The sequence below is a fragment of the Stenella coeruleoalba genome, assembly GCF_951394435.1.
Source record: "Stenella coeruleoalba genome assembly, chromosome: 6".
Classification (NCBI taxonomy): domain Eukaryota; kingdom Metazoa; phylum Chordata; class Mammalia; order Artiodactyla; family Delphinidae; genus Stenella; species Stenella coeruleoalba.
In genome coordinates this window covers 65,350,044-65,371,383 of record NC_137151.1, presented here as the reverse complement: position 1 = coordinate 65,371,383, position 21,340 = coordinate 65,350,044, and the positions used below count along the sequence as shown (strand labels likewise).

The 21,340-nt window shown below is 42.0% G+C and overlaps 1 protein-coding gene across 1 annotated transcript in view; it reads left to right on the top strand.

Moving 5' to 3' along the window:
- Positions 1–13,185: 13,185 nt before the first annotated feature.
- The window catches only part of ABCB11 (ATP binding cassette subfamily B member 11), a 106,580-nt gene continuing 98,425 nt past the window's right edge, over positions 13,186–21,340 (top strand). Inside the window, exons 1-4 of the mRNA XM_079923947.1 lie at positions 13,186–13,676; positions 15,164–15,185; positions 18,159–18,213; positions 18,988–19,226. Of these exons, the coding sequence (XP_079780073.1) occupies positions 13,601–13,676; positions 15,164–15,185; positions 18,159–18,213; positions 18,988–19,226 (392 nt within the window). The 5' untranslated portion in view covers positions 13,186–13,600. The remainder of the gene's footprint in view (positions 13,677–15,163; positions 15,186–18,158; positions 18,214–18,987; positions 19,227–21,340) is intronic.

The window sequence follows — 21,340 nt, the reverse complement described above, 5'->3', positions numbered from 1 at the left end:
TTCTTTCCCACGTGCAGCATATTTGCTCAGGATCTATGGCACAGGGAAGTTCAGACAGGCTTCATCACCCTATACATCACTCCCATTTTACAGATGAAGAAACTAAGGCCAATGGAGATGAAATAACCTGCCCAAAGTCGCTTGGCTAGTGTGTGAACTCAAATCATTGTGATTCCAAAGCCCATCTCTTGAGACTGGCTAGCTTTTAACCAAATCTCCTGTGCTCACAGCTAGACGTCATCTCCCAGTCTCTCTGGCAGGTAGATGTGACCATGTGACAGAGTCCTGGCCAGTGGAATGCAGTGGAAGTGATGGATGTTGTTTTCAGGTTTGGCTGTGGAAACTGTCCACACATAATGTTCCATATTTTCTCTTCCCTTGTGTGATGGCTAGATGCCAATGTACAAGGAGACCTTGAAAGCCACATGTTGAGGATGTCGGCACCTCTGTCAGCCTGGGCCCCTGAGTGACTTGTGGAGCAGAGCACCTTCCCCTGCCACCAATTTTCCTTCACTCAAGACCCATTGGACTTCATAGGAGTCCAAGTATCATTAACAAGTCTCATTACCTTAACTAAATCACATCGCAAGTAAGTGGCAGAACCAGAATACCAGCCCAGTTCTTGTGGCTCCATAAACCTGTGCTTTTTTCACAGTACCATTCTGCCTCCCTCTGTAATGAACTAAACTACAGAAATTTTACCCTTCCGGGGAATTACCTGGCGGTCCAGTGGTCAGGACTCCACACTTCCACTGCATGGGGCACAGGTTTGATGCCTGGTCGGGGAACCGAGGTCCTGCAAGCTTCATGGCACAGCCAAAAAAATAAAAGAAAAAAGAAAAAACAGAAATTGTACACTTCCACACAGTTGGCTTTAAAAACACAAAGCTGGGCTTCCCTGGTGGCGCAGTGGTTGAGAGTCCGCCTGCCGATGCAGGGGACGCGGGTTCGTGCCCCGGTCCGGGAAGATCCCACATGCCGCGGAGCGGCTGGGCCCGTGAGCCATGGCCGCTGAGCCTGCGCGTCCGGAGCCTGTGCTCCACAACGGGGGAGGCCACAACAGTGAGAGGCCCGCGTACAGCAAAAAAAAAAACAAAACACAGAGCTACCCAAGGGTGCCCTAATCTAGCCATTTTTCTCTCTATTAATCTCCATACCACAAAAACGTAGCCAGTTATGTGTTAACTGATTCAAGTTGGCTTTTTGCAATTTATATTGATTTTCAAAGTGGTAATAACCAAACAAAAGAGCCCATCATTGTTGTACATGTGCAAGTTTCCCTGGACTGAAGTTCCAGTCTTAGACTGGCTGCAATGCATCCTGCTGGAATCAAAATCCTTCTTTGCCGGTCTTTCCCTATTTAAGCAAACTAGATGCCACTGTTGCCAACAAACAAAACACCGTTTTCTAGTCTCTCCTCTCAGTAGACATCTGGTCCTTCTCAATGCTGCCTGCATGTGTTCTATGACCTTGCTCACACTTTATTTCTGACCTGGACCTTCTCCTACTTTGAGACATAACTCAAATTTCCCCTCTTCTGACACTCTTTCTCTGATGATTCCTGTCCCCACTGATGTGTCACATTTTAAATACTTGAGATGCTTTGAACATTTTGACATTTGATGTTGTTTCCTCTTTTTTTGTTTTCCTTAATTGCTTTTTATGTGGAGCCTTATCTTCCCTTTAAGATTTGAACATTCTCAGGGACACTAACTTAATGTTTACAAGTTGGAAATCAGCATAACACCTGACATGGTGTCTTGCAAATAGATGTTCAATAATTTGTTCTTAAATGGTTCAAGGAATGAAAGTAATGGTAACTTCTTTTCTTTCTTCCATAGTGAGTGCCCACAATGATCCTCAATATAATTTTTTAAACTGTTGGTTGAATTCTGTCTTCATGGTTTGGGGCCTTCCCTGAGGCATTTTGGTGTATGATTTTGAAACATGGTCCAAATTGTCTACAGTGACCTCCAAGGCTCTACGATAGAGTTTCTCAAGCTTCAGCATGCTGGGGGCCGTCCGCAGAGTTTCTGATTCAGTAGGTCTGGGTAGGACCCAGATTTTCCAGTTCCAAAAGGTGATGCTGCTGCCGCTAGTCTAGTGGCCACAGCCTGAGAACCACTGCCCTCCTTCCACCATAATGATACCGCCTGCTACTGCTCTGCCCACTTACTCTACTCTAGCTACACGGACTTCTTGTGGTTCCTTAAACTTACCAGGTGTGCCCCTGCTTCAGGGATTTTGCATTTGCTGTTTTCCCAGATACTCACGTACTTTCTTCCTTATCCCAGGTCATTCCTTACATGTCATCTTCTCCAACCACCTGATTTAAAATGGCAACACTCTCCGTCCCCTCCCCTGTCTGCCACACACACACGTACACACATTCACACATACGCATGCTCCCTATCACATCCCTTTCCTGCAATGTTTTCCTCCATAGCATTTATCACCATCTGACATATATGTTTTATTTTTTTACTGTCTAGCTCCTCCCCCCACCAGAATATAAGGTTCCCGAGGACAGGGATTCTCATCTGTTTTGCTCATTCCTGTAACTCAGAGGATAGAACAGTGTTTGGCACATAGTAAGCACTCAAACAGTAGCTGATGTTTTAACTGGAGGACAGCAGGGAACACGACCTTACCTGTTTTCAGACCATAAACCATAAAGAAAACACACCTACTGCTGGAACAAAATAGGAATGATTAACACGGTATTCACTCTGCCTGGGCCAACCCTGTCAAGGGGCCAGAGTTGAAAGAGCAAAGGAAGATGCCATTAACCCTCCCAGGGCCTCTGGAGGGGTCACTGCTCTGTCCTCACTTCTCATCTATAAGCTGAAGGGTGGATGAAATATCTGCAACGTTGTTTCCTGCTCTAAAACTCCAGGCTCTATCGTCCTCCTGGTCTATATGCCCCACAAAGGGAGGTCTTAGGACAGTAGGACCAGTGAGAAGCTCTGCTCAGTTTTCTCCTGAGCATTTTCACCCTTTGGCTATTGTCAACAATTTCACCACAACAAAGTTAGCAAAATTCTATTGAGAATCTTCCCCCAATCAAAGGTACAATCCCACAGCTGTGCTGCCTTTTTGGTTTTGTGTCAAGTTGTTTCTCCTGGGTCCTAATTGGTGCCAAACCCAATATTATTATATTTGCATTGTCTCAGAAGTCAACCTACCCCCGGGATTCTCAAACCAGTTTAGATAGGGGAACATCAAGAAATCTTTCTTGCCTTTGCTGACCTTGATATATTGAGATTTTAACATCTAAATATAATAACACAAAATTTGGGGCTAAATCACAAACTATCGAAATCTTGTATATAGATTCCAGTAGAGACAAACAGTAGTGGAAGCTGAATTTCAAAGAGAAACTTATGGCCAAAAAATTTTAAATTGAGAAAATTTGATCTTATTGTTTAATTTGATCTTGCTTTCTGCAAACTGGGAAGCATTGGTCCCTCCACGGCATTTCAGAGCATGGGGTGGAAGAGGGTTAGCTTACAGTGGTCAGGAGCATAGGTTCTTGACCTACTAGTTGTAAGACCTTGGGTGGATTATTTCACCTCTCTGAGCTTCAGTTTCTTCTACTATAAAATGGGAATAACAATGATAGCACCTAACTCCTACGGTTACTGAGAAGTCCAAATAAGGTGGTACAAGTTAAACTCTTCAGCTGAGTCAGGTACCCAATAAAGTGATGACCAATGTTGGGTATTTACTATTCATTGCTGAAGGCCATAGCGAGGAGTGTTTAGGAAAGGGTTCACTCAGGTAGGGAGAGAAAGAAGAAATAAGAGCATTTGAGAAGATGGAAGGACCAACAAGAAGAGAGAGGAACGGATGTGGGGGGCAGCACAAAGCTGTTGGAGAAGGTATAGGTGTTGATTTGACTTGGTTTTCTGTTCATTTGGACCTTTTAAAAAATCATTAATCTTTACTTACACAGGGCTTCATCTGGTGGGTAGAGCCTGAGGTTATTGACTGTTCAGACCAGGGTACAAGGGTCATCTGAGCACTCAGAGTTTTGAGCAAAAGGCTGTTTCAGGTGTTCTTTGAGGTTATCTGTCTCCATGAAACTCTGGGGCTGGGGCAGGAATATCAGCGCCTGCAACCTAAAGATTTTCCAAGAGTGATCTTTTAAATTGAGGAGGAAAAGCTTTAAGGTATTTTTTTTCTGCCTTGTTATGGTTTCAAGCAACTCTTCAAAAATAATGTCCTATAAACAGAAGAGTTGGACATGGCCAGAATCACAGTGTTCTTGCTGGGCACCCCCGGCTGGCGTCTCACCTCTCCTTCGAAGCTGAATCAACACTTGCAAAGCCTGTTGACACCCTCAGAGGGATTCCCAAGTGCACTCTGTGTTTATTATTTTGAGGGTGTTCAACCTTTCCTCAGATGTCACTGAACTCTGCTTAGGCTGGCCTTCAGGGCATTGACCCTTAAGCAAATAGATAGTGTTCTCGAAAAAGCTTGAATTCTGTTCAGTGCTTTACAATGATGAAAACTGAAGTTGGAATGGGTTAGAAAACTTTTTGACTCTCCACAGTGGAGTCCATTGTTTCTTCTGGCTTCTTCAATTTCACGTTCACAGGTAAGTGACGTATACCGTCTAGAGCATGTGAAGACTATGTTCTGCAAATTCATTTCCTCTAAGTCTTACTTTGTGGCGTGTTGTGTTTCTGATTCATTAAAGGCTGGCCTCTTGTTATGCAATAAAAAATGCTACAGGGCTTGGCTAGGAACTTGCAGAATACATTAATGATTTCATAATATTGTATATAATACAGATAAATCTTTGTTGCTATCTCATTTATAGTAATACTTTTTTTATGCATCAATTGTCTTGAGAATGTGTGTGCGTGTGTGTGGTATGTGGGTGTGTGTGGTGCAAATGGGCAAATAGATTGAATAATCAGCGCAAAATAAAAATGTTACTGAACTTTTTAAACTTGGCTTTATGAAAGCACAATTCTGTATGCACTGATCACCACAAATCTTACCCCAGAAAGCTGGTGCTGGTTTAATACAGAACTATACCGACTCCATTCTCCTAGTTTTCAATAATTCAGATGCTAGAAAATATAAGCTCTGGATTCATGGCTAGAAGGGGAAAAATTGGATTCTAGAATCTTATTTCCATTTTTCGGTTTCCTTAGACAGTAGAAATCACATGCTGCTGATGATTTGAACATATTGATCAAATATCATTCACATTTAAGACTGGGAATAAAGTGCGTTTTTTCTAATGTTTTGAAGGAGGGAATAGCTTTCTAGACATTTTGGAAGCAAATTATAATGATTGTACTTAGAACTCAATATTGGGATCTAATAGTGGTTATTACTAAATTTTTAAGGTATTAACTTATTTACAGGCTATTTCTTTTTTTTAATACATTTATTTATTTATTTATTTTTGGCTGCGTTGGGTCTTCGTTGCTGCGTGCAGGCTTTCTCTAGTTGCAGCAAGCGGGCATTACTCTTGGTTGCGGTGCGCGGGCTTCTCATTGCAGTGGCTTCTCTTGTTGCAGAGCACGGGCTCTAGGCACGTGAGCTCAGGAGTTGTGGCTCACGGGCTCTAGAGTGCAGGCTCAGTAGCTGTGGTGCACGGGCTTAGTTGCTCTGCAGGATGTGGGATCTTCCCAGACCAGGGCTCGAACCCATGTCCCCTGTATTGGCAGGTGGATTCCTTTTTTTTTTTAACATCTTTATTGGAGTATAATTGCTTTACAATGGTGTGTTAGTTTCTACTTTATAACAAAGGGAATCAGTTATACGTATACATATATCCCCATATCTCTTCCCTCTTGCGTCTCCCTCCCTCCCACCCTCCCTATCCCAGCCCTCTAGGTGGTCACAAAGCACCGAGCTGATCTCCCTGTGCTATGCAGCTGGCAGGTGGATTCTTAACCACTGTGCCACCAGGGAAGCCCCTACTGGCTATTTCTTAATAGAGGTTCTTTCTGTGTGCAGCCAACCCTCACCTTATGCCCCCCTCCCCCAGACTTAGTTACCCTCCTACTCTGCCTGTACCACTCTTGTCATTATCTGTTTGAAGCCTCCATCTCCCTGCCTAGCAGTTTACATGCCCTTCCCCCCACTAGATTGTTGAGCCCTTGAATAATTTGTGTGTCCTGCTACTAAGAGTAACGGTGACAAATATTTGCCGATGAATGCTGGAAGTGGATTTGGAAGTAATTTAGGAAAAAAACACTGCTCACTCTGTGGTTTTAAAAGACACTGAAATTGCTAGAAAATGCCGAATTCCTTAGCAGGAATCAAGTATTAGGTTTACTTTGCTTTATGAAGGTGAAAGAAGTACACCTATAGAGACCAAGAAGAGCAGGGAGGAACTTTGGTGTTAAATCCTGTTTTCTTCAAGAGCAGTTCCTTAGTTCTCCGTCTCATTTGCGATCCTGTGAAGCAGGCCTATCCGTCTGCCCCTTGAGGATCACTGTGTATTTCTTTCCCTTCTCAGTCAACTGTAGCCCCCATGGCTGAAGGGCCTCTGTTTCATCTTATCCCGGGACAGTGTATCCACACTGTTGACACACACCTGCTTATCTGCAAGGCAGTATTTTTCTATTTTTCTCGCTTCTTGGTATAAATCAATATTTCTTTTCTCCTTTAATGATCCTTTGGAGAAAGAAATCATTTGCTGGGTTTGATCATAATCAGGGTGCCCTTCCTACATACCTAAATGTCAGCAGTGAAGGACTTGTTAAGGGCTTTTTTTAAAACAATCGGAATTTGTGGCTTCAAAAGGGGCTTCCAAATTCACCAGGAGCAGGTGCAGTTCTCTCTGAGCAGCTCAGGGAAGGGGAGAGTGTGGTGCTGGCAGCCTTGAATGGTTTTACAGAGGGGAAGACTTCACGAGTGAAAAGCTAAAGCCAATATTCACAGTGTGATGTGAGGTCCGGAGGCTGTTCCAGCCTCGAGACTGGCCTCCCGCCCCTCAGTGGCTGCTACCGCATTTAGATCCTCCTTACCATCGAGGCCTAAACATGGAAAAATCTCAGCCTCTTCCTCTTGAATTCAGTCTAGGCAAGATCAACGTGTTTCAAAAATATCATTCGGAAGAAAATGAACCGGAATGCAGAACAGATCTCCACAGAGAAAATTCAAAGCCGAGAACACTGGTAGAGTTGAGAAGCTGTGTCCTAAAGTGACAAGAGCCTGGGCACCGTTGGCCTGGCTGTCTTGCATCACACAGCCTGTTTCCTTTGGTCACCTCAGGCCTGTCTGCCCAGGAGTGAAATGAACTGCATATGCTCCTGACCTTGGTAAACGAGGGGGCACTGCTGCTGGGCCTGGGAGATTTCTGTCCTTCCCAGCCCGATCTCCCTGTTTCTCTGGGTGTGGGCTTATCAGAGTGTTGAGTTTTTTGAAAGTATAAATACAATCATATCTTTTTCTTGCCTAAAAGCCCTTACTAGTTCCCAGTTGCCCTGGGGATAAGGACCTAAGTCCTCAGCATTAAGGATTATGAGGCCCTGAGGAATGAAGTGGCACATCCTCCAGAGCTGCCCCATCCACGTTCCCTCAGACTCACTGGACACCCTTGGGTCCTTGCACCTATGTATTGTCTTTTGAGTCTGGGCCTTTGCATGAGCCTGGAACGGCCTTCTCTCTCCTGTTCCCTTGGCTAACTTTCCCTATGTTCAAGGTCCCATGCTAACTGTGCTGGTTCCAGAGCCTTCCCTTACTCTCTAGACAAGGGCAGGGCCCTGCTTGAGGGTCTAGGGGATGCCTGTACTTGTCTTTTACTCACAGTCACAGTACTTACTTCTTACGTGTCATCTGCCTGCCCTGTCACAAGGTAAGCTCCATGAGGACGGGAAGGTTGGAGGGCTGGTGTGCCGTAAGATTTTTAGGTTGGGTAAATCAGCTCTCCAAAGATTTCTCCCCGGGCTTCAGGCTGTCCTGAACTGACTTTATAATGCAGGGGTCTGCAAACATATCTGTGAAGAACTAGACAGTGAAGGTTGAGGCATTGGCGGGAAGGTGGGAATGGTCTCTGTCACAGCAACTCAACTCTGCCATTGTAGCCCCAAAGCAGCCAAGGGCAAAATGAAAACAAATGGGCATGACTGTGTCCCAAGAAAACGTGATGTACAAAAACAGGCAGTGGGTTGAATGTCCTGATTATTATCATATCCTTCAGCCTGGAAGGATTCCAGCTACTGGGAGAACTGTTTTTACCCCAACCTGTTCCTTCCTTCCCTCCTTGCTTCCTTCCTTCCTTCCTTCCTTCTTCCCTCCCTCCCTTCCTTTCTTTCCCAATTGTTCTGCAGTATCATCAGCCAGTTGCTAGCGTTGACCCAGCTTTTGGTGAAGGTCAGCCCACTCATCTGTTGCTCCAGGCTGGTGTCTTGAGGTCACACTAGAAGCCTTGGTGTGATGGCCCGTGATGGGCTCTGACATGTTGTGTTGTCCTCAGGATCTTTTTTTTTTGCGGTACGCGGGCCTCTCACTGTTGTGGCCTCTCCCGTTGCGGAGCACAGTCTCCGGATGCGCAGGCTCAGCGGCCATGGCTCACGGGCCCAGCCGCTCCATGGCATGTGGGATCTTCCCGGACTGGGGCACGAACCCGTGTTCCCTGCATCGGCAGGCGGACTCTCAACCACTGCGCCACCAGGGAAGCCCTCCTCAGGATCTTTGATTTGCTCCTGGCACGGCCTATAGAACGTGTATCTCCTCCAGCTTTGACAGCCTCAACCCCCTGTGCCGCTGCTCCCTTAGCCCCTTCTCTGAGGTCTCTCACTGTCCCAGGTTCTCTCGGGCGACCATCCAGGTGCTGCTCTCTGTCTACTCTCTCTCCTCCCCGGCAGTTGTCTTCCAGAATGCTGTTGCTAATGTTCTAAGGTAGAAAAATCCTTGCTATTACTACCAATAAAGGTCAGGAGACTGTTCTCTAATGTAGATTTCTGTGTTGATAAGATTACACATTTTATCAAAGAAAAAGAAACTTTGACCCTGGAGAGTTAAACAGAAGCGCAGGTAGTACTCAGGGTATAGACCACGTACCATTTGGCAGAGGGGGAAACTGGTGTTGGCGTGGGCGATTCAGAATTCTTGGGGGATTCCATGATTAGGTGGCCAAAATCTGTTGGTCAGTGCTTAGAAAGCTTGATTTCCTACTTTTAACTCCTAGATTCTCTTAAGTTTATTGAAAGACAATTTTTCTGGGAGACCTTGAAAATTCTCAATCTGTTCCCAAAGAGAGTTTTTAGAGATTAAAATAATTTACTATATAAAAAGGCAGAGTGAAAAGGAAATAGCTTGGTAAGTTATTTTCAAATCTGAGTTCTTTTGTGTGGGTTAAAGTACAATTTTGTTACTGTAAATTGTTAAGAAACCCTAATTAAAGCTTCTTGCAATGCATGATACCCAAGTACCTTTCACACGCTTCAGGAAGCTCAAGAACAAATTGTTAGCTTAAATGCTATAGATAATAGCTGAGAGAGTAGAATTAGATGACATGACATCTGCTTGCACTCTTAAATCATAAATGTACCAAGTGAGGAAGAGACATGCTCTCACCACCCTGTACAACAAATGTGCTTGTCACTGAAATCTAGATTCCCACTGTTTCCAGGTTTCAGAGACTAACAGAGATGTTTTCCAGCATCTGCTCTAAGAATTTCCCAGGATCTCATCTAATAAAAAGAGAATTAACCAGTGGGGAAAACATGGTCTAATGATACATCAGGGTACACTTATAATGGTATGAGGCCATTCATCTAACATCTAATTTTGGAAACATCGTTTTTTTCTGGAAAATACCACAAGCAAAGTCTTCGTTTATTCTTTCTAGTAATTTTAATATCTCACTGCACTTCTCCAAATGTAGTGTTATAAAATTGCTACTATCTTTGTGGGTGCACACAAGTAATTACCATTTTCAACACAATGGCCTTTAAAAGTCATCACGGAATTGACCAGAGGTAAGGCAACAACTAGCTTCCGTTTCTTTTTTTCCTCTTTTTATTATTTATTTATTTATTTATTTTTGGCTGCGTTGGGTCTTCGTTGGTGCACGCTGGCTTTCTCTAGTTGCAGCGAGAGGGGGCTACTCTTCATTGCAGTGCCTGGGCTTCTCACTGCGGTGGTTTCTCTTGTTGTGGAGCATGGGCCCTAGGTGCGCGGGCTTCAGTAGTTGTGGCATGTGGGTTTCGGTAGTTGTGGCTCGTGGGCTCTAAAGTGCAGGCTCAGTAGTTGTGGCGCACAGGCTTAGTTGCTCCGTGGCATGTGGGATCTTCCCGGACCAGGGCTAGAACCCGTGTCCCCTGCATTGGCAGGCTGATTCTTTACCACTACAGCACCAGGGAAGTCCCCTAGCTTCCGTTTCTGACTGAGCAACCGATGCATGTCCTGTAGCACTGGAGAGAGTGTGTCTTTTAAAACATAGCTCCTTGGAGTGGACTACTGAAGTCCAGAGTGATGCATTGAATGTTGAGAAAGAAAACAAACAAAAGAACAGTCCCAGATATTTGGTTGCTGGCCTGGCACTCACAGCTAAGCTGTGTTATTCTCCTATAAGAAATAAACAATCTCATAGAATACTAACTGAATTAGTCAGCGTTCTGCAAAGGAACAGAAAGAATAGGATTATATATAGATACATAGAAAGAGGTTTATTATGAGTCATGTGATTATACACGCTGAGAAGTCCTACGATCTGCCATCTGCAAGCTGGAGACCCAGGGAGGCCAGTGGTGTAGTTCCAGTTGGAATCTGAAGGCCCAAGAACCAGAAGTGCAGATGTCTGAGAGCAGGAAAAGATGATGTCCCAGCTAAAGCAAAAGGGCAAATTCACCCTTCAAAAAAATTAATTAGTTAATTTTTTAATTGATACATAGTTGACATATAACATTGTGTCAGTTTAAGGTATACAACATGTTGATTTGATACATTTATTTATTGCAATATGATCACCACTGTAGCTTTAGCTAGTACCTTTATCACATCACATAATTATTATTTCTTTTTTGTGGTGAGGACATTTAAGATCTAGTCTCTTAGCAGTTTTGAAGTACACAATACAGTATTGTTGACTGTCATCACTGTGCTGTGTATTAGATCTCCAGAACTTACTCATCTTCTAGTTGCAAGTTCGTACCCTTTAACAACATCTCCCCAACTCCCCTCAACTCCCCGGGCCCTGGTAACCACCATCCTACTCTCTGTTTCTACAAGTTCAGCTTTTTTAGATTCCACATAAAAGTGAGATCATCAATATTTGTCTTTCTTTGTCTGGCTTATCTCACTAAGCATAATGTCCTCAAGTTCCATCCATGTTGTTGCAAATGGTAGGGTTTCCTTCTTTCTCATGGCTGAGTAGTATTCCATTGACTTAAAACATGGAGAAATCGGGGCCTGGAAAAAGGTTAAAAAACGTATCCAACAACATAGAGTGAAGCCGTAGGCAGTACTGGGATCTGTGGAACTCCAAAGTTCACAAGCAAGACACTATGCCAATGGCCTCTAAACACTGCCAAATATTTGCACACCAGTGGAAAGAAACCTTTTTAAATGAAGAGCTAAGCCAGGAAAAAAAATAATTGGAGACTGGAGTTTTAAAAAATGTCTCATTTTGGGCTTCCCTGGTGGCACAGTGGTTGAGAGTCCGTCTGCCGATGCAGGGGACACGGGTTCGTGCCCTGGTCCGGGAAGATCCCACATGCCGTGGAGCGGCTAGGCCCGTGAGCCATGGCCCCTGAGCCTGCACATCTGGAGCCTGTGCTCCACAACAGGAGAGGCCGCAACAGTGAGAGGCCCGCGTACCACACACACACACACACAAAAGTCTCATTTTAAAATTAGGAAATGCAATATTACAACTATGGTTCATGTTGTTTTATTATTTTCTCATTTTCAAAGAGTTTCTTTCTTTGCTTTTTGAAAAAAAATTTTGGTCAAAATTTCAAAAATGTTATAACCAGCAAACATTGCAGCCTGAATGTAATATTGCTATGTTAAAGAAATTTTGTTGTTGGATAAAAGAATTCTGAATTTCTTTTTTTTTAACTGACCTCATAAACTACATAGTTAATGTTTCACACTCTGCATTTTTTTTTTTTTTGGCTGTGCTGGGTCTTCACTGCTGCGCATGGGCTCTCTCTAGTTGCGGCGAGCAGGGGCTACTCTTTGTTGTGGTGTGCAGACTTCTCATTGTGGTGGCTTCTCTTGTTGTGGAGCACTGGCTCTAGGCCCATGGGCTTCAGTAGTTGCAGTGCATGAGCTCAGTAATTGTGGCACACGGGCTTAGGTGCCCCATGGCATGTGGCATCTTCCCGGACCAGGGATTGAACCTGTGTCCCCTGCATTGGCAGGTGGATTCTTAACCACTGGACCACCAGGGAGGTCCCTCTCACTCTGCTTCTTAATAATGAGTTTATTTTTTAAAATTTATTTTGTATAAATCATGTTGATAGATACCATCATCTTGATAGTACATTTGATATGACGTAATGAGAAGGGTACTTTATCTCTGTGGTCTTCCTCCCCAAAACACACAACTCCTGTCTAATCATGAGAAAAACAGCAGATAAATCCCAATTTCAGGAACATTCTGTAAAATAACTGTTCAGTACTTCTCAAAACTGTCAAGATCATCAGAAAGAAGAAATTTATAAGAAATTGTCATGGCTAAGAGAAGCTTAAGGAGATTTGACAACTTAGTGTAATGTCTTTATATCTTCACAACACTTTGCACTATTGGATATTTAATCTTTGCCAGTATTTCAATGAATGGTTTTAGTATTTGTCACTGATCAGTACCCAAATTCATTCATTGGGTTGCAACGGAATGATTTTTCTAATTTTATGGGCTTTTAAACATCTGGAATGGATATTAATTTTTACTGAATACTTTTTCTCCATCTAGCAGGATGTTCCAATTTTTTTACATTACACAATCATTGCATTTCTGGGATCAATGTTGCTCACTATGTTTTTTTCATAAACTGCTAGATTATATTGAACATATTTAGCATTCTAAACTCTACTTTCAAAAATAATTATAATTCTATTTTTTTTCTTATAACATTTTTATTTGTTTTGAAGTCAAGGTTATCCTTGTGTTATAAAATGAATTAGGTAGCAGTTCTCCTGGTCCATGCTGGACTTTCCATATTCTGGGTCTAGGGGCTGCATTTACAAAGGAGCACTGAAACCTACCCACCAGTATTTGGGTGTTGTTGGTCAACTCTACTGACCCAAGAATGTCACCAGTTGGCTGTGCCCTTCTAGTTGTTTTTATTTTTACTCATTTAAAAAAATCAATCAATCAAACAAGCAAGCACAGATAAGCAGAAAGAACAAATAAATAAAAAACAACTATCCATCCAGCAACCAGAGAAAGTCATAATCAATGGTTCGGGTTCATCTTTCCTAATAATTAGACTCTTTCATGGGGTTATTAACCAATTAAAAAAATCTACTTTTGTCTGAGATTGTTAATGAAGAGAATTTCTTGAACCAAATTATTCTTTCACTTGGCTACTTTGGTTAAGGAGGAGAAAATAAATAATAAGCGCAATGATTCTTTTATTTTATTTTCTAGAGTTGTTGGCTGTGGACTGCAATTACCATGTCTGACTCAGTAATTCTTCGCAGCGTGAAGAAATCTGGAGAGGACAATCATGGTTTTGAGTCAGATAGATCATGTAAGTGGCTTTTTTCTCTTACTGTCTCTTGTACAAAGAGAGGGGAGAACAAAAGTGGAACAAGCTAGTGAAGGTTTAAGGAGAAGAGAAAAATCAATGGCAATAAGTAGAACTGTTACTGGATGGTCTTCTAACGTACTCTAGGTGTTTCTCCCTAGAATCCATCTAGTGGAATGGCTGAGAGTGCTAGGTAAGAATGCACAAATCCTGGGTGAGTGAAAGCATCTCACCTATAAATATCTCTTCCCTGGGTAGAGTAGGGTTGTTCTAGCACTGGCTATTATTATTACCTTTATTCGTATATTGTTATAATTGATTATAGTAGTAAATGTTTAGTGAGTGTTGCTCCCTGAGAGGAACAGTACAAAGACTCTGCTGGCCAGAGTGAGGTAATGTGTGTAGCACTAGTACATGGTGTGTAGTGAGGGCAGATGATTCTAAGCTATTATTATTATTTTTTTAAACCCTATTATTTTACATTTTATAGAAGAGGAAACAGAGAGTTGGATACATTTTTGAAAACTTGGCAAAGATTGTGTGACTAATAATTAATGGAGCCGTAATCCTAATCTGGTTCTGATTCCCAAACCTAAGAGGTTAATCTCTATCTACACTGTAATGCGTCTTTACTTTTTTTTTTTTTTTTTTTTTGCGGTACGCGGGCCTCTCACTGTTGTGGCCTCTCCCGTTGCGGAGCACAGGCTCCGGACGCGCAAGCTCGGCGGCCATGGCTCACGGGCCCAGCCGCTCCGCGGCTTGTGGGATCCTCCCGGACCGGGGCACGAACCTGTGTCCCCTGCATCGGCAGGCGGACTCTCAACCACTGCGCCACCAGGGAAGCCCCACGTCTTTACTCTTAATGAAATGAAATGACATGAAATTTAAATGGCAGGGGAACCAGGATGTGCTGTCCTATGACAATGGTTGGCATTAGCACCTCGGGTTCCTTTCCTTGTGGTTTCCCTACACTCAGGACCCTGAGCGCCCACTTTCACCTCCTCCCCTCCGTCTGCTCTGACCTATGCTGGGGAAAATAGTATGTGGCTAAATCCTATGGCTTCTGCTGGCATGGGGGTGTCAATGATATCTTATTGTTTAGTTGATTTGTGGTCCGCATTTTAAGTAGACAAATTCTGATGTTTATAAAGAACCAAACAAGAAATAAATATTCATTTTATTTGGTAGTTCAAAAAATCAGACTTTCTTTAGCTAATTTAGAAATGTTGGTCTTTAGTTGACATCCAGAAGGTAAAAAGATTTCATTTTCTGGAGAAAAGTCAAGAAACGTAGTCAAGGCAGCAGTCCTGAATGTGAAAAAAATGTCTTCTATAATATGGAGAGAGAGATGAAAAAGCAAATAATTATTTTGCATTATTCCATGAATAAAAGTAATTATAGAAATGGTTTTCCAGAGCAAAATTGTTAATGACTATGTTTCATTTTGTCATTATTATTAACTGCTTTATGTATTGTTTTTATCCTGACAGATGACAATGATAAGAAATCAAAGTAAGTGACTACTCAACAATGCATCACATCTTCAAAATAATTTCCTAATATTCCCATAAAAGGCACAAAGCAGAAGCAATATTTTTCACACATTGCACTGCCTACAAAATGGTATATATAATCCATTCTTTATCTCTTTAAAACATTACTGTAATTTGATTTCAAAAACCTTTGGGAATATTCCTTCTGGATTAGGCCCAAATCTCCCTTGTATGTCCAGGAACACCACAGAATTTCTGACCTAAATGAGCAGAGGAAAAATTGGACAAGTATGATTTCATGGGCACAGAGAAGAAAGCCCAATTCTTCCCAAAAGCAAATAGTAGAAACCTAAAATGTAATTATTAGATGTTTCTCTTTAAGAGTTTAAATTCTCTTATAAAACAAATGCCACTTCATCATACTCGGCATGAGGGCAGAATTAAAGGAGTCTAATTTAGAAAACAAGGAGGTACCAGCTAAGTTTCTGAAATAGAGGTGGTGGAAAGGGAGAGGTTGAAGGTATTTAAGACATTTTAAGTAATTCATGGCAGAGGGAGGTGGTAGTTGTGGTAACATTAGCTTTGGACTTGGAAGGTAGGGTCAGCTGGGTGCAGAATAACCATTCTTTCTCACGGGGTGGGAAAGAGATGGAAGAGGGGATGGATGCTGATGAATGAGCTGCAATGAGGATGAGCAGGAAAGCTGACTGAGTGCTTTGGTTTTTAGAGGATACGAACCTTTCTCCTGATAAGTGTGGTAACGTAGGATGAGAAGATGACAGTGAAAATTTGATAAAGCTGCTGAGGGGAATGGGAACAATCTGTAGAGGGATGAAGTACAGTGCTGTGGGTTGAGCTGAGGTTGGAGACCATACTCATTCATTCATTCATTCATTTCACAAATATTAATTGAGGACCTACTGGGCTTAGGTGCTGAGGATATAGAAAAGAACAAAGTAGGCAAAAATCTCTGTCCTTGAGGAACTCACATGCCCTTGAAGAGCTCCCTCCCTTAATGAAGGATACATAATAAACACTATAAATAAATAAAATATATAGCATGGGAGCTAGTGATAATTTATCACTCCCTTTCTAAGAAGAAACAAGTAAACAAGGAAATGGAGATTTGAAATGATGTAGGGGAGAGTTGAAACTTTAAAGACTTTGGCCATGGAAGGTTCCATTGAGAAGGTGACTTTGGAGAGAAGGTATGAAGGAGGTGAGGGAGTTGGCCATGCAGATATCTGAAGAAAGAGCATTTTGGTGAGAGGAAGTAGCAAGTGCAAACACCCAGAGGTGGGAACAAATTTGGCATGGACAAAAGTCAGCAAAGAGGCCAGGTGGCTCGGGTGGTGAAAATTGGAGTGAAGTAGGAGAAAACAAGGTCAGAGAGTCAACTGGCCAGACCACGGAGGGCTGTGGATGTGTCAGCAAGGATCTGTGATTCTACTCTGAGCTGGAAGGGAAGCTTAGGGCAGCCAAGTGCTAAGCACAGCATGTGCAGCACCTTTCAGATGGTGGAGAGGTTGTCTCTAGCAGGCCCAGCAGCCTGGCTTCAGGAAGAGATGGGGGAACAGCTAGCTGAATGCAGAGGTGGGGTTTCCAAGGATGGATTTGGGGAAAAGGATTGAGGATGATGGTGAAAGTGTGGTCCAAATGGCCAGCAGTGGGACTTAGGATGCCTGAGTAAGGAAGCAACATCTTGATGGGGTTTAGTGATTGTAAGTAAATGGAGAGTTTAAAGGACTGCGGGTCTCAACTGAGATGACAAATAGGTATAGAAGGAGGAAGGAAGTGAGAAAACAAGATGCATGCTCAGTCCCAAAGAGCCGATAGAGTAGACTAGTTCCTGGTGAAAACAAGACCTGGGGTATATTCGTGAATGGATGACTCAGGTGAAGTGGAGATCCCTGGAGTTGAAAAGTTCAAGGATGGGTTGAGTACAATTTTATGAGCAATAAAATGAATAAGAAATAATAAGTAAATATGAGTTTATGGGAAGTATGCGAGTTTTTTTAAAATTTTTTGTCATATTTAATGTAGTTGTAAAATTTTTAAGTGCGAGAAGGAAGCTATAAATCAGATAACCAACCACCTCAACTTATAGGGAAATGTAGGTGGAAAGAGGCCGAGATTCAAAGCTGAGGTCCAATAGTTATTTGCTACTGTAACAGGGAATACAGAGTACTTTTAATTTTTTCTTAGCACCTCTGAGAAAGACCTCAGTGAATCTCTACTGAACAAGAGATACAGCTATACTGAAATCTCTAGAAGAGGTAAATCTGAAAGTAATAGCCAGTTTAAAAATTTTTTTTATTTTATATTGGAGTATAGTTGATTAACAATGCTGTGCTAGTTTCACAACAAAGTGGTTCAGCTATACTTATAAATGTATCTATTCCTTTTCAAATTCTTTTCCCATTTAGGCCATTACAGAATATTGAGCAGAATTCCCTGTGCTATACAGTAGGTCATTGTTGGTAGTTTTTGTTTTAGTTTTTTAAAAATAAATTTATTTATTTATTTTTGGCTGCGTTGGGTCTTCGTTGCAGTGCACGGGCTTCTCATTATGGTGGCTTCTCTTGTTGCGGAGCACAGGGTCTCAGCTCGCGGGCTTCAGTAGCTGTGGCTCGAAGGCTCTAGAGTGCAGGCTCAGTAGTTGTGGCACATGGGCTCAGTAGTTGTGGCTCACAGGCTCTAGAGCGCAGGCTCAGTAGTTGTGGTGCATGGGCTTAGTTGCTCCGCGGCATGTGGGATCTTCCCGGACCAGGGCTCGAACCCATGTCTCCCACATTGGCAGGCGGATTCTTAACCACTGGGCCACCAGGGAAGCCCCCTGGTTAGTTTTTAAGATACAAGTTTTGGAAAGAATTTCACAGCTAGTGGGGGCTTTCTTTCTTACTAAAGAATGACTCAAAAAATCACCATATAGGAAGAATTTCTCATTGTTTTGGAAAGGATGGTCTTTAAACCCCTGTGTTTTCCTCCTCAGGTTAGAAGATAAGAAGAAGAAAGGTGGCAGCAGTCAAATTGGCTTCTTTCAATTGGTAATAAAGCTGTGCTGATTTATGGCACAGATTTTGCCACTGTGAGTTGTTCAAGTGGCGGAGGAAATGTTATAGTCACATTGGCAGGTTTTTTAACTACAATGATCACTTTTTCAGTCATAAACTGTCTACGTGATAACATGTTGAATAGCAATTAGAAATTTATTGCTGATTAAACACACAAATTCTATCTGGTAGATCATAAAAGTGTTGTAGAAGATAATCTCTAAACCCCTAATTATCATTTTAGTAAGGAAAATTATCATAGTAATCACGTCATGTATACTTATTCTTATGACGTCTTTAGAAATTCCATAGTGTAGGTATTTTTCTCAAATTTGCAGAGTGGAGGCATTTCTGGGCACAAACAGGCACTCTTCATTGTCAGTATCCGTTCTGGGAGCCAATTTATACAATTGCTGAATAACCCACACAGAATATCTACATGGCAATAGCATCTGTGCCAGTGATTGTTTCCCCCTTAAGCTGGGAATGAATATCTAAGAACTAAAGTCAGCTCCTGAGATAAAGAGAATGAATTAAGAGACTAGGAGAGAGATAACATGAACTAACAATGTAAGAGTCTAATGATTTAGATAATCGACATACCGTTTATTTCAATATTAGTGAGAACTCTACCTTTCGATTAAGATGATTCCCTTAAGACTTGGTGTTGAATACTATTTATCAGAATCTAGTAACTAAAATTAAATAGTCCTCCTACCTCTCCTGCTTTTCACCCATAGATGATCTCTGAATCCTTTGTTTTTCAAGTTTCGATTTTCTTCAAAGACTGACATTTGGCTGATGTCTGTGGGAAGTTTATGTGCATTTCTCCATGGAGTAGCCTATCCAGGCGTGCTACTGATTTTTGGCACAATGACAGATGTTTCTATTGAGTATGACATGGAATTACAAGAACTCAAGATCCCTGGAAAAGCATGTGTGAATAACACGATAGTATGGACCAACAGCTCCCTCTACCAGAACGTGACAAATGGAACGCGCTGTGGGTAGGCTGCTATTTTTTACTTTTCACTTTTTGGCTTGTATCTTAGATTGTAATTCAAAATGTGTGAAGAGAACCTGATGGACCGAGCTGGAGTGGTGTCTAACACAGAGCAAAAAGAAACATAAATTTACTCTTATTTCTATAAATTACTCTGCCCTGAAGTTCTTCCTGTCCTACCGGATTTTTAAAGCTTAATAACAACAACAGCAAAACCCAGAACTGGAAATTGCTCATTAAATACATCACCCAGATTTCACCACTTTGTAGACCACAGGCTTGAGGATGACACTACCAATACTTGATGCAGTTGGAGGATGACCCATGAATTTTACTTGAGTCCTTGTCATGTCTCATATCCAAGACTTCCTTTTTCCTCTTTCCTGTTTCCTCCTCCCTCCCTCCCTCCCTCCCTCTTTTCTTCCTTCCTTCCTTCCTTCCTTCCTTTCTTTCTTTCTTTCTTTTTCTTTCTTTCTTTCTTTCTTTCTTTCTTTTTTCCTTTCTTTCTTTCTTTCTTTCTTTCTTTCTTTCTTTCTTTCTTTCTTTCTTTCTTTCTTTTCTTTCTTTCTTTCTTCCTTCCTTCCTTCCTTCCTTCCTTCCTCCCTCTCCTCCCTTCTGTTCCTCAGCTGCTGTGGCCACGCCAGATGACTCACTTGATCCCCAGCCTTCTCTCTGCAATAGGAATTTCATCATTCCTGTGCTCTAGGACTTGGAATAGGGGCCGTTGGTCTCAGTTAGCAGTTGAGTTTCTGTGGAAGAGTGATATGGTGCTATGAATAGAAGACAGCCATGCAGAATTAACCAGAGCTCACCATGCTCCTGTTCTGTCTGTGATAAGCCCGACAGGCTGCCTTGTAATCAGTGAGTCTGTAGTGTACACAGAGTTGATTCACTGTCATAGCATGGAATTTGCAGCCTGCCTCATGCTGCCTCAGGGCCAGAACAAGCTCATTTGCACGTATGAACCCACTCAGGTTCAAGAACCAAGGGCAGGGCACATCCTAGCTAGAAAGACACTTGGAATGGCACCCCCAAGTGAATTTATATTTTTCTCCTTCATTTAAAAATGTTTCTACAGACTTGATTCCAGATTATGACAAATCCTTCTAAATCACTGATGTTCTTCCATAATATTATTTGTTGTTAGCGTCTTTCATTCATTTACTAATTTAACCAAAATTTTTGGAACACCAATTATGTACCAGGAAAATGTGTAAGCATCATGGATTCAGTGGTACCTTATGAATCATGGTCCTTGTATTTGTGGAGCTTGGGTCTAGTTGGTGAGACCATAATGAAATCAACGACCATGCAGATAAGTACGTAGTTATAAACTGGTTAGCACTTGACAGGAAAGTACAGGATAACATACAATGTGCAGAATTAGACTTAACAAATAATAAGCCTACTCATAAGAAATAAATTTCCAATGTCTAAATATGTATATTTCTCTTCTAAATTTGGAAGTAACACTCAGAACAATTTGCGTAAAAGAGAGACTGTCTTCAATGACAGTATTATTATTATTATTATTATTTTGGCTGTACCACGTGGCTTGCAGGATCTTAGTTCCCCAACCAGGGATCGAACCCGAGCCCTCAGCAGTGAAAGCGCAGAGTTCTAACCACTGGACAGCCAGGGAATTCCCAATGACAGTCTTTTAAGTCTTTCATTTATGTTGGGGAACAGAATTGAACGATTTTTACAGAGTGGTATGACTACAAAATGTAAGCTAATCCGTTTTCCCCCTTTGAAAAAAATCCATTCAGACTTATGTATGATGTAAATTGACCCCAATCATTAATAACGCATGAAGATAAATTCTTCAAGGGAAAATTCCTGAAAGTATATCCTGTTATGTCTTAAAAATTGGAAATAAATGTTAGAGGGACCAAAATTTGAGACATATTTTGTCTCAAATGCTCATAAATATTTATTAGATGAACTAAAGAATGAATCTGCCTTTAACGTCTGCATCACTGGCATCCATTAGAAAGGAATTCACCGTGGCTACCCATTACTTTATTCATTTTTACTGGGTCCTATACTTGAGAGTGAGCAAATAATTCAGAGCAAATAGGGGTTTTCAGAAATTCCTTGGCTTTGGCTGAATTCACA